The sequence below is a fragment of the Nothoprocta perdicaria genome, unplaced genomic scaffold (genome assembly GCF_003342845.1).
Source record: "Nothoprocta perdicaria isolate Ctin4 unplaced genomic scaffold, notPer1 scaffold_150, whole genome shotgun sequence".
NCBI lineage: Eukaryota > Metazoa > Chordata > Aves > Tinamiformes > Tinamidae > Nothoprocta > Nothoprocta perdicaria.
In genome coordinates this window covers 291,120-304,332 of record NW_020454650.1, presented here as the reverse complement: position 1 = coordinate 304,332, position 13,213 = coordinate 291,120, and the positions used below count along the sequence as shown (strand labels likewise).

Genomic DNA, 13,213 nt, shown 5'->3' with positions numbered 1-13,213 from the left:
TTTTTTTTTTTTTTTTTTTTTTTTTTTTTAAGGCAATTAAATAGCATTATACACAGATATGTAATGTTTGTGAGTTTTAAATGTGTGTGTGTTAATTCTTCATTTACATTTTCTCATCCATTGCCTCTATGTAGCTTATTCTGAAAAGAACTAGAGTTGGTGAAAGCTGAACCTTGTTTCAAACTGTAGGAATTAATATTGCACCGAGTTAACAGTAGAATGGCTCTTTGCTGTGTTTGGTTGTTGCTGAGTTACTACTTGCACATTAGCTGATACCCAAGAGCTTGACTGTATTTTTTCTTTTGATGGTTTTTCCTACTGCCATTCATCTCCTTCAAAAGTCAGATCACCCATCCTCTCCTGTTAAATACCATCAAATTCAGCAAAACATGAGAAGGAAAAGAGTGTTTGTCCTTACAGAGGTGCCTGTTGGTGACAATACTCAATTCCAGCAACTTTACTGCAAGTGCTACTGGAACAAATATATTCCATCTCGTCCTTGATGTTAGCCCTGCCATGATCCAGCATTACTGGAATGACTAGCAGTTCTGTGTGCACAGAATTGTCACAAGAAAGCAAAATTTATATTATTAGTCCACGTCCTCCTTCCCCTGCTTCCTTGTCTCATGGAAGCAATGGTAGTTAGGACAGCCTGTAGATAAGGGGAAAAATTCCCTGCAGAAAGCTGTTGATCCCAAGCCTTTTGATCTAACTAACAGTTCGTCAATACAAGGGTACAGTTGGGGAATGAATTAATCCTGTGGTTGGTATGTTGCCTGGTAAAGTATACTAAATGAAGAGTTATATTTGATGTTTCTGTACTTTCCATCGTAGTTGTGAGGACATGGGAAACAGCAGTTTGCTGCACACCCTCAAAGTGGATAAAATTCCAYGCTCAGGGTTAAAAGTCTTGCAGTAAGTTTTAGTGCCCCAGTAGAGAGATTAATTTAACTCTCCCTTTGCTTCCAGCCTTAACGCAGCACCTACTCCAGCTTGTGGCAGCCTTGGCAATTTGAAAGGCACCCCAGTGGCTACTCCCTGTACTCCTCGGCGTCTGAGCCTGGCCGAATCCTTCACCAACCTCCGGGAATCCACCACGACAATGAGCACGTCCCTGGGGCTGGTGTGGCTCCTGAAGGAGAGGGGCATCTCGGCAGCAGTGTACAATCCACAGAGCTGGGACAGGGCCAGCAAGGGCACCCTCCTCAGCGCCTACTCCCCCAAAATGGCCATCATTCCTTCCACTCCCCCAAACTCACCTATGCAGACACCGTCGTCCTCTCCTCCGTCGTTCGAATTCAAGTGCACCAGCCCACCTTACGACAACTTCCTGGCTTCAAAGCCTGCGAGCTCCATCTTGAAGGAGGTGAGGAACAAAAAGAGCATCAGGAACAGTGAGAGTCAGACGGACGTGTCTGTTTCCAACCTTAATCTCGTGGACAAAGTCAAGAGGTTTGGCATCGCCAAGGTCGTGAGTTCGGGGCACGTGCCAGCCCCTCCTCTAACTGATGACCAGGGACCTCTCCTCTGTGGGGCACAAGGACCGGTGAGGGCCCTTGTTCCCGGAGGCCTGGCACCAGATGCTCTCCCATTGGGCTGCCCTGCTGTGACAAGTGCCATCGGGGGCATCCAGTTGAACACAGGCATCCGAAGGAACCGGAGCTTCCCCACGATGGTGGGTTCCAGCATGCAGATGAAAGGCCCGACATCCCTCGCTTCGGGAATCCTCATGGGAACCAAGCTCCCGAAGCAAACTAGCTTGCGATGAACGACTTATTTTTACAGCTAGTCTTTTTAAATAAAAATACTGAGGTTTCTTCTCCAGCCCTCTTTCCCCTTTTGCCCTGGCCCTTCATTGCCTCTTGAGTTTGACAAATCAACTTTGTGCCTAATGGGAGAAATGTGTAAAATTTGTACAAAATATGTAAATATATACCAGATCTATTGTAACTAATTGGATTATTTTCCTGTTCGATTGAGTGCAAAAGGCTCTACATTGTGATTGCTGTATCAAGGTTAACTTGCTAACCTTTTGAAAAGTTTTTTTTTTTAAGATGCACTGAAAAAAAAACAAAAGAAAAACCACAAAAAATAACTTGGCTAAAAAGGTGAATTCTGTAGCTAGCCTAACTTGACAGTTGGAGGCCCCATGGGAAGGTTGAGTGCATTGCAGGAGACCTCAGAGCGCATCCCRTGAAGCGTGGGAGCTCCCTGCGCTTTGCTACGTGCCGAAGGAAGCACTCAGTTTAGCATTTGGTCATTTTGACTTTGCCTTTGTAGATGAGTTGAGCTGAGTTACTGGAGTGCCTGGCCGTTTTGCCTGAACGGAAGTCGTTTCTTGCTCTGGTCTGTATTCCCTTCCTCCCCCTAGTTAGGATAAACTTGAACTAACACCACGTGGAAGCTGGCAGACCTGCTGGGTACCTGGAACATTGACCCCTTCCTGCCGCTGACGTTTCGTTYGGCACTTCTATATTCCGTGTGGCTGCTTGTCTCTCTGTTTCGCTTTGTTTTGTTTTGTTTTGTTTTCTCAGTGCTGCACTGGATCGTGGAGGGGAAGATGCTTCACCGCGCGTTGCTGCCACTGAAACCCAAAGAAAACAGTTTTCACAACCAAGGAGGTCACCGTGGCAGCCGCCTTCCTAGAAGCCAGGGTTGTGGGACACGCAGGCACATAAGGGAGTCATGAAAGATCATGTAGCAAAAGCAGTATTAGGATAAAGGTGTCCTTGAAACCTCAGCAGAGCCGCACAGACGTTTAGTAACGCGATGGTAGAAGCTGGAAAAGCGGCTGAGGATCAGATTGTCTGCAGGCTTTATGCCAAGGACTCCTTCTTAAGTGTCCTTGTGAACAAGGTGAGAGTACTCCTAGCCTTTTCCTGCTTTGTGGGTTTTTTTTTTTAATTCCAAATAAGCCTTTTCCATCCAAAGTTTGACCTTAGCAGAGGTAAAAGTATGTGAAAATCTATTACCATCATGCTTTAAAGCCAAAAAAAAAAAAAAAAAAAAAAAAAACTTATTTTCAGGAAGAAAACAAAAGAACTTGCACCTCATTTAGTTACAGCCAGGAGACCTTATGTTGAAATTTTCTCCTCTTATGTTGAAATTTTCTCCTCCGTTTCTCCCAAACTTCTGCTAGGTGCTTGAAAAATGAGTGGAAAAGGACAAGATGGAGCTCATTGCTAGAGTGCAATTGAGACCTTTTTATTGTTGTTTTTGAGGAGAGAGGAGAGCGAGCAGGGGTGAGGGTCAACATCTTTCTTCTTGCCATTTTTGCAGCATTTCAACCAAGCTCCCTGGTTGTCCTTACCGTGATGACACTACACTTGCCGTGCATTGCCATTTGTACCAGACTGTTACTAAATCGTCAGCACTGATAATTTCTTGTATAACTGAAACTGTCTTTTGATCTTTGTGACGAGAGAGGGGTGGGTTTTGCTTTTGTTTTTGAATGAAGTAGTTACTACAGTAGTGCTATGGACACTAAGCATATTTTTGAGAAAAAGAAAAACACATCGGTCAACTACTGCATGTGTTTGAAGACTTCTATTTATTCTACGAACTTACAATGTTTTAGTAAAATGTCATCAGCTCTCTTGCTGTTGTATGTGTGCACTTATTGCAAGTAAATTTAATTATCTTTTTATTTGAATGTATCTTAAAACAGTAGATAGAATAACAGTGGATTCTGAAAAAAATATGGACTTAATGGACCATTTTATATAYCCAGAGGAAGAAAGCAATACCACGTGAGAACTTAAAATGTAGAAGTTAAGGATGGAATTGGGAAGTAGTATTTAGCCATTAAATAAGCATTGGGAGTTGTCCACCCACCAGAGAAAGCAATTGTAACACATCAGAACAATGAAATTTAAATTTCTTCACTAATATCAATAAAATAACAACAACAACAGAAAGTTGCCTTGTTGTGTATTATTCAGCTTTTTTTCCTGTTTGGGGTTTTGGATGTTTTCTGAGGTGGTGAATCTCTGAGCCTGTTCCCTTGCTGTGGCCCATCAGTCAAAGCAAAACAAGAGAGTGTCACCATGTTTGTTTGTTGAATTCTTGGACATAAAGTAATTAAAGAGTTTTGGAACTGTTAAGATTCTCAGAACTAGTAAAAGTCAAGTCAAAGGAGGAAAAATACAGAAGCAGGTACACTTTCCACCTCCCCCGTTGGAATTCCAGCATTGCTTTTTTCACACCTCCCTCCCTGCCGGTTTGCAGCCCTTGCCCCAGTGCCTGCCCACCTGAATCCTGTCACATCAAGGGTCCCGCAGTCCCTCTGCCAGCCCTTGGCGCAGCTGTAGCTGCCCCTTGAGCTGCMCCGGGTACGGCTGCACTGAGGCCGACATGGTCCTGGCTGAGTCTGGTGTAATACGTGAACTGCAGGCAGGTTTTTTTGATGCTCTCTTTACTAATTGCACCTTTTYGCCTTCCAAAATCTATAGATTTTTTTTTTYCCCCCATAACCTATCSTTGCTGCTGTGAATGGCTGCCCCTACACTGACCTAAAACTTTGGGGTTGGAAAGCATGGTGCTTGCTGTTTGTGCTGGATTGATATTTCCTGGTGCTTTGAAAGTCGCCTAATGTTTCTGAAAGTATCCAGAAGGATGCACTTTCCTTTTTCCTTTTTCCTTTTTCCTTTTTCCTTTTTCCTTTTTCCTTTTTCCTTTTTCCTTTTTGGGCTGTGGGCTGTGCCAGCTAAGTGGCTAATATGTGATTAGATGTAGTTATATTCACTTTTGAACTATGACATCTATGAACATGAATTGTAAATCCGACCTTCCCAATGCCCTGGAGTGCTAAGGCAGCTTGTGTTCAACTACGTGTGAAAATTTTGAGGATTAGTAGGATTCACTGCAGGACCTACACGGCTTCCAGGTTGCATTCCTGGGACAGGATGTCTGGGACAAGATATTCGTGTTGCCGAAGAAGATCAGAGAGATGCCAGGGAGGGAAGAAGTGGAGCCCRTTGAGGTCAAGAGAGCTGAGGCAGGCAGAATACAGTGGGATACACAGGAGCAACTGGAGAGGGTCTGTGGAGATCTGCCATGGGCAGGACAGTYCCTGCCTCCTGATTCTAGTGGGCTTTGGAGAAAATGGGTTATGTTAGCACATACCTGGCCCCTCATCTCTGCTTCTGGAAGCAGCAGTGGTGCCTGCAGCGATCCTGGGTTTCCCCTCAAGCACAGAAAATTGCGACACTAGATAACCGAGGCTGAGCAAGACTTCTAGAAACTGAGCTTAAAGCCCTGAGACAGTGTCAAGGCAGAACAAAACCACTGCCTAAACCAAGCGCCATAAGGTGAAATGGATGCGAAACAGCTGTTTCTGCTCAGAAATACTCCTTCATCCTTGCAATATCCAAGTCTCTTAGAAACTTCCCTGCATCTCTCTTGGCATGCGTGTGGCATTTGGGACATTTGCTAGCAGCTTTTCTCACTGGTTTGAGAAGTCCAGCAAAGGCTGTGAAATGTGCCCTGCCTTCGTCTGGCACAGGCCTAATGCTGGCAGCACTCGTTCCTGTAAAAGAATTTGCACCGCTCAGCCGTGCCATGACATCTCACAGGGCTCGGTGAGTRCCCCCTTTAATTGCTTACCCCCCAAACTGGGAGCCTGGACTAGCAGGAGGATAATGAATGGCCTGAAAGTCTTGGTGTTTCACACCATCCTCTGCTGTCTCCGTCAGGCTTTTGTGCATGGGAGAGTGACATTCAAGGGATGGGAGAGATATTCAAGGAAGAGGCACGGCTTGTATTTAAAATAGAGATTTTTGTCCCTCTGAAAGAGGCTTCAAGCTGTGCTGAATCCATCTGTTGTTCATTTGACACCGTCATTTGGGAATGGTTAGACCTTTAACAAGCCCATCACCGAGTGTTTTCTCTTTAAGAGAATTTTAATGAGCTTGGAGGAGACTAAAATCAAAGGCTCCCTCCCCAAAAAGCCTTCTGCCGCTTTGGGAGGATGTTGCAGCTTCGTCCGCCGGGCGAATCCCTCCATCCGGGCAGTGCAGATGGGATCGGGCCTGTGCTCCAGGCGTGSGGCTCGGAGCGGGCGCGGAGGCCAAACAGGAGCTCCCAACACTTGGCCTGGCCCGGTCCCGGCCTTGGCAGCAAATTCACCTTGCACAACCTGTGGCATCTCCAGCTTCGTCCAGTATCCAAGCACTGGCCTTAGTGATCCCAAAATTGCTTTTTTTACAACTTTTTTTTTAATTTCAAATATGTGAAACTTCAAGGCAGAGGAGACTGTTCRGGGTCAGGTGAGCTGAAAAAAACTGAGATTTCTCTTATGGTCAGCCCCTGCTCCGAGGGCGATCTGCTCCTTCCCCTGGAATCCCTTGCTTTCTGGGATTCTTTCCCGGATTTCCTCTTCATCCCTCAGGGAAATTGGCTGCATCCGCTCCTCTCCATGGCTGCTGTCTGCACAATATTTCATGGAGTTTCCAGGAAGCCTCTCTGTCCACAAGGTTTTACCCAGCACCTGCTTTAAAATTAGATTAATAAAGCTGGAATAGAAATAATACAAGTAATTGAATCAGGCAAAGATGACTGAAACCCCCTAAATCCTGATTTCTGTGTGTCAGTGGTGATGACTCTCTTGTATGAGGAGAAGTTAAAGCTCTGCCTTGCAGCTAATACACACGTGGGCTGGGAATGATCCTCACTGATCCAGGAGGGAGGCCGCAACACGGGAATCACAGCACAATTACAGGCAGTATTTCCACAGCTTCAGGAATCCCACTCATCACGCAGGGTCTCTTCACCGAGAGGTTTAGCTTTCTTAGCATAACAAACAGCAAAGGGCTTGCTTTGATCGTACAGACTAATTTGGGTTAATTCAGTGAAATAGTGCTTTTTTTTTTTCATCACGGTCTCTTAGGAGGACTTTAATAAGTAACAAGTTATTAAATTCCAAATGTCTCAAATGCTCATTTGGATTCTGGGTGAATCACTGCAAATTCCTTTATTCCCTTTGCCTATTTTACAGCCCTGGCACCGTTTAACTTTTAAAAGTGGCAGGCGCAGTGACTGGGGGAAAAAAATAAGGAAATAGGACCGGGTTGTGTCTGAAGCTCTCCAGCATCCTGGAAACATAGAAATGTGATTACGTGCAAATGTCACACTGTTGTCAGGGAGCTGGCAGAGAAAATAGTGCTCCGTCTTAATCACTTTCAAAACCAGAAAAGCTCTGCTTGTGATGACACTATGGGAAGAAAACAGTTTTCACCAAAAAAAATCTCTCTTCCAAAACTGCCCTTTTCAAGATTTGTATTGAGCAAACGCTTGCTCCAAAGCAGTGCTGATGGATGCCCGGCGGAGCAGGGGTGTTCTTCTGTGCCGGGAAGTGATTGATCTCTTGGGGTACAGACAGGCCCAGCTCTGTTGATATGTGACTCCTTACCCTCCCGAGCATCTCGGGGGACTTTCAGAAGAGACAAATAGGAGGAAAAGTTGCGTTATTGCCAGTGCACGCAGGAAGCGAGAGGGAGAATAAAGGCACGGGCTTCTTTGCTAATGTGGCATTCTGCAGTAACAACCCCCCATTGCATTCTTTAAAAAAATACAGCAGGGATAGAAACTTTTTTAGTTGCTTAAACCCTTCTGTCATTAAGTTATAAACCAAATGAACAACAACACCAGAAACATTAGTTTTCCTTCCAGTTGCTTTTATAAAAGAAAACAAAACAAAAAAAACCCACCACTGTGGTAGGAAATCTTTTAATGTATGCATTAGTCTGTGTTTTCCTTTTTTTTAAAATATTTAATTGGTTTTAATCTCCTGTTTGAAAGTGTTGGGAGGAAAACAGGCTTTTTGGACTGCTCTCCCACAGGCAGAGTGGAGTAAGGAGAAGTCAGCTCATTGTAGTTGGAAAGAGACTGAGAAAAGATGGAATAGGCAGCTTGGAAAAACGCTGACTGGAAGGAGCTTGAGATGAAGTTCATCTAGAAGAGCAGCTGAATCTGTTTTGCAAGATGAGAGCCCCCAGATGAGACATTTGCTATAAGTAGAAAATTCCCTATTACCTTTTGTTGAAGGATCTGTTGTGTTGCAAACTTTTTCGAGTGCTGCTACTGGTGGTGCCTCAGCGGGCGCTAGGATCAGCTTCCCCAAGGGTTCTGATCGGTTTTGCTGTGCTCAGCAGTGGGCATAACTGTTTTGCCTCCCAAACCTCTTGGTTTTGGTAGAATTTTGGTTTAGTCTGATAGTTTTCTATTATTCTCTGCACCTTGGTTTTCAAGCTGTTAGCCGCTGTGGAAATAGCTCCTGCCCTGGAGCACGGGGGCTCACGGGCAGAGGCTCCCCAGAGGTGCAGCCTCGACCCTGGGCTCAGGAGAGGCACAAGCTGCTCTCCAGCCGGGAGCGCAGAGCTCTCTGCCCTGTGTCCTGCAATGACTTTGCAATGAGACCTGCTCCCGTGCCTGCTCCCTGCTCTCTCAACATCAGCTCTTGTCACTCCCAGCCCGAAGGAACGTTCCAGCTCACCACAAGGCAAGGAATGGTCCATTTATTCCATGTTTCGTAGCTGTGAGCAGAATTTTCACATTTAGTTCACAATGTAAAATAAATTAGCCAAGAAGGGGAAAGATACTGTTGTTATTCTTTTAGTGTTTTGCCCTGTTAGCTCCAAACAGGGGGGTTTGGTGCGCAGCTCAATCCTTGCCAAATGGGGTTGCCGTGAAGGCAGGTGGCCTTTTCTGGCAATATTGTGCTACTGTATTTATATTTGGATGAGTTTTCCTTAGAGTTCATAATTATTGTGACTATTACAGGATTTCTCTATAAAGGGGCTCATTCATCTGACAATTTAACAAATCAAATGTATTTGCATTGCAGAATGAGGGCATTTTCCTGCCACCCTGTGTTGTTAGGCACCCAGCAATGTGTGGTGACAGGACAAGAAGGGATATGTGAAATAATTTTAATAGAATATCAGTGTATGAGAAACCACAGAAAGAAAGAAAACATTTCCTGGAAAATTCTGCATATGTATATATTGCATTGTATAGTCTTACAGACAAATTTACGTCAAGTACATAATATATTTTAAAACACTGATTTGAAGAGAACAACAAATTAATTTTTCTCCTGCTGTACAGACATGGGAGTGTGATTTTTTTTCCCTTTCCTGTTGCTATAGTTTGTGGTTCTTCAGGAGGAGTACTCGTATTCTTCAGCACTGCGCCGTCCAAAATCCATCCAGCCCATGTAGTCTCTGTCATTTATCCTGTGCGTAGGATCAAAGCTCTGTACCCTGTTTCCCATAACTGAGATCCTTCCACTGGGACCTAAAGAGGAGGGAGGAGAGAGGATAATTGGACACGTTTCTCAGATTCACCCATTTTCTGTGTTGTATTTGGCAGAGTTGTTGGCATGTGACAGTTGAAACTGTCTGACTTGGGCAGACTTGGGCAGACCACCTAAGGATTCTACCTACAGTTTCTGATGCGAGAGCAGCGCAGCGAGCACCCAGCACACTGCTGTTACTGCAGGGAGCTCCGCAGTAGCAAAGAGCAGCAGCAGGAGCTGCATGGCCTGTCCCACTGCCATCCCGACAGCTCCCAGGGGAATCGCTGCCCCCGGCAGCTCCAGGCTGCTTGGAAGGAATGTGGGTGTCTTTCCTTGCTMCCTTCTCTTGCCACCTCGCTAGAGAGATGAAGAAAGTCCAGGCTGTTTCTCGCTCTTGCTACACACCCTTGTTTGCTGGTAATGGGAGACAAGGTGCAAAGTCAACCAAGGAGACAAAACCTGAATTATTTGCAAGATAGATTTATACTTTAAAAAGAAAGTCATGCTTGATATCTTGATATCATTGCATTATGTGCAACTAAGAATGGGGGAAAAAGTTTACTTTTATCCGTGCTCCCAGAAAACAACCAGAATTAAAATACACCAGCAATTAAGATGAGGCTAATCCTTGAGTGAGGGAGAAGCACAGGTTCAATAACAGATCAACAATATTTAACTCAGACCAAGGCTTGAGAGGTACTTAAACTGTTTGAAAAGGCCAAAGGCCACAAATCCAAATCCATGCATTTGTTTTGCTTAGTTTCTTGTGTTTTGAAGGAATATCTGCTGACTCTGTGCTTTTATATTTCAAAGGCTTTCTAATCACAACATGATTTCGAATGAAGATAATTCACTGACAAACAAATCCACATTGCTTTCTCAGTAGCTGAAGAGGGATAAAAGAGGAAGAAGTGATATAAAAACAGAACAGCAATGCTTAGCTACTCCTTCCCACTCTCTGCCCCCTAAAAAAGGGTTAAAAATTAAACCCCAGGAACCTGACATACATAATTCAGAGTACAGATTCCCAGGTGCTGAGAATGGCTTCTTGGCACCGTGGCGCAGCAGTGCGAGGACAGGGCAGAGCCATCGCTCAGGCATCGGTATCTAAGTGACCCGCGAGGCCGCGGGGCCCCGGGGGCTGCRGCGGCCCCTCGGGAGGCTGCAGCGGCCCCTCGGGAGGCTGCAGCGGCCCCTCGGGAGGCTGCAGCGGCCCCTCGGGGCTGTTCTGCCCTGGCGTGGGACGAGCGGCGCCCGCGCTGCTGCCTGCCCAGCTCCTGCCTCTCGGCTGCGCGCAGCCGGGCTCGCGCTGCGCAGCCCGCAGCTCAGGTAATTGAAAGCTCGGGGTCATCCACAACGAAAGGAATTTCCTAACTGCACCTTCATTACCTCTCCTCAAGTCACTGAAGGTGTCCTGTGGATGCTGCAGAATCAACAGGGGATGAGCAGCTTCAGAACTGTAGCAGCTGGGAAAGATGCTGCTGTATAAGCTCTCGTGTCCTGGGAGGATCTAATCCTCACTGTTATCATTGAGAATATTGGCTAAAATGAGCCTTTATTAGTTGTAAAGGCAAATGTCATCGCTGATAATTGCAAAACTAGCAAATGCTCTTCTCCCCTCAATGGAAATTTTCTGGTATATATTATGATTTGAATGGGGATCACAAGCAACTAATGGAGCAGGCAGGTTTTGGAGACATTTCTAAAGTGTTCCGAAGCTCTGTGCTAAATGGGAACATAACGTCGGGACTCTGACACAGTTCACAGGCCACTATCTGCATTATTTTAAGTAAAAAATACACTGCTTTGTCTCTGCTAGCAAGTTTATTTGCAAGTCAGAGTCCAATTAGCTTAGCAATATCACAAGAATCCCATCATTTGCTAACAGTATTTTTGTAGGGTTAATCATACATCTGCAAACATGAATGCAAGAAATTCTCCTTTATATAATGCTTGGACAAAATATGGCTTAAATCCTCCCCATCCTCCCCCTCTTCTTCCCCTCTTAGTCTCTCCCCACTTCACCCATTTAAGCTATTTGGAAATGTCAGCCAAAAGTTTAAGAGGCCACATAAACTAGAATGATGAGTTCAATTTCAATAGATGTGTGTGACAACGACTCCACTGCAGAAAGSAGATGAAGATTCTGCCTCAGCAATACCTTTAACTACAGTACCAAATTATGCAACTTTGCATCTGAATTGCCTTTCCATGAAGACCTACAAACTGCTAAAACGAGTTCCTTAACAGACACGCTAACAGGAGATGAAGTCTCTCAGAATACAAAGTGATATTTTTGGGGGGTTGTTTCTAATTGGATCGTGCTCCATGTATACCAAGGAGTGTGTGTGCCRGCATACACTAGTATAGAACACATGGGACATCTCTTAACTGCAGAGCTCCTTCAAAATTAAGAGATTCTGCCTAGAACAAGGATCAGGGGGTAAGGCTATCAGGAAAGGAGGCTGGAGTGAACTGCAGGAGAGGAGAAAGCCTTTGCTTGAAGGGAACTTCATCCTAAATGCAGCCTGRGTCTGCAAGTGAAGTCCTTGTTCATCACAGTTACTGCCTCTCCCTACAGCCCTCTTTGCTTCTAGGATGTTTCTTTTCCCCTGCAACACTGGAGAGACCAGACTAAAGCTACAGTAATTAAATAAGATTTAGGTAAATCCCTAGATTGTGTGRTGGCTTTTGCTAAGGCTGGCGGGCATCCTTCTCCCCAGGGGAGAATCAGCACTTCTCTGTTCAGCTGCAAAGCAATACACAGATCACACGCTTCAAAATGGAAAATGTCTTTTTTTTTGTGGGGAGTGAAGAGGATGAGGAGAGAGGGAAGATGGGGATGGGGAACTCCATGCCATGATTTTGATCCATCATCTCTACTGATAGCACAGACAGCACGTGCTTGAGCACATAGAGAATGCATRCTTTTATTATACAGCTTTATTCTCTTCCTAACTAGTTCATGTATATAACAGAAGTTCTTCCTTAAATGACTAATATATTACCTAGTTAAAAATAAATAGCTAAAACACTCAAATTCCACTATTCCTATCTGTGCTTCACATCCCTTTTACAAATGCAGCCCCATGGAGGTTTTCAAGTAATTGCAAGATTCTCTCGTACTCCAAGGCTGCCTGGGACTTGAAACCCAGTAAGAATTGGCATATTTTGAAGCAACACAGTTATCTACTACTGCTTTTAGCCACCATGTTCACAAATGCAAGTTCTGATCTTTTAAAAGCTTGCTCACTTTTGTAACTTCTCCCCAGGAGGAAAAAAAAAAAAAAAATGTATGTGAGAGTCCGACACCTAGAAGATTTTCCTGCTGTGGATATTTCTGGAGGAGGCAAGATTAGCTATTTGGTCTCTATTTAGCTACATAAAAGTTCTCACACTCTCTTCACTTAGAGGAAAGGGGAGACATGCTAATTCAGTGAAAAAGTTTCAAGAGAACACAATCACTAGGTTTCAGGCAAGACAAAATATTATATAAAACATGCCAAGATAATAATAAGGCTGTGCAAATAAACTCTTTTAAAAGGCCCCTCAGCTAGAACCTGACAGGCAGGTTAATTTATTTTTGTTACCCGTACCCAGCTCTCAGTCAGTGGATGCTCCAGACAGAGCGTTTTGGCAGAGCTTCTCAACAGAGAAGGCAAACGCTCTTTAGCTCAGGAACAACTGAGCAGACCCCACATCCTCTCTTTGCAGTTATCCGCGATAGATGCCGACAGGCTTCCCCCAACCCGCCGGTGTCCACCCCAGGAGGCGGCACAGCTCTTACCGGTGCCTTTTCTGCCTTGCTGCAGGTACTTGGCCAGCAGGGCGCCGAGGTTGGCCCTTGGGTCGAGGCCTCCGTCGAGGCGCGGGCCGGGTTTCGGCGGGCCGCCCGCGGCCGGCGCGCGCACGGGCCGC

General features: G+C 45.2%; 2 protein-coding genes across 5 annotated transcripts in view; one reads left to right on the top strand and one right to left on the bottom strand.

Moving 5' to 3' along the window:
* Nucleotides 1-2,880, top strand: part of TRAK1 (trafficking kinesin protein 1) — a 74,112-nt gene extending 71,232 nt beyond the window's left edge. For all 4 annotated transcript variants that reach the window (XM_026034856.1, XM_026034853.1, XM_026034854.1 and 1 more), the window contains one exon: nucleotides 970-2,880. In XM_026034856.1, coding sequence (XP_025890641.1) covers nucleotides 970-1,768 — 799 coding nt within the window. In that variant the 3' untranslated portion in view covers nucleotides 1,769-2,880. The remainder of the gene's footprint in view (nucleotides 1-969) is intronic.
* Nucleotides 2,881-8,662: 5,782 nt separating this feature from the next.
* The window catches only part of CCK (cholecystokinin), a 4,675-nt gene continuing 124 nt past the window's right edge, over nucleotides 8,663-13,213 (bottom strand). Inside the window, exons 2-3 of the mRNA XM_026034847.1 lie at nucleotides 13,089-13,210; nucleotides 8,663-9,294 (exon numbers count right to left, since the gene is read on the bottom strand). Coding sequence (XP_025890632.1) covers nucleotides 9,158-9,294; nucleotides 13,089-13,210 — 259 coding nt within the window. The 3' untranslated portion in view covers nucleotides 8,663-9,157. The remainder of the gene's footprint in view (nucleotides 9,295-13,088; nucleotides 13,211-13,213) is intronic.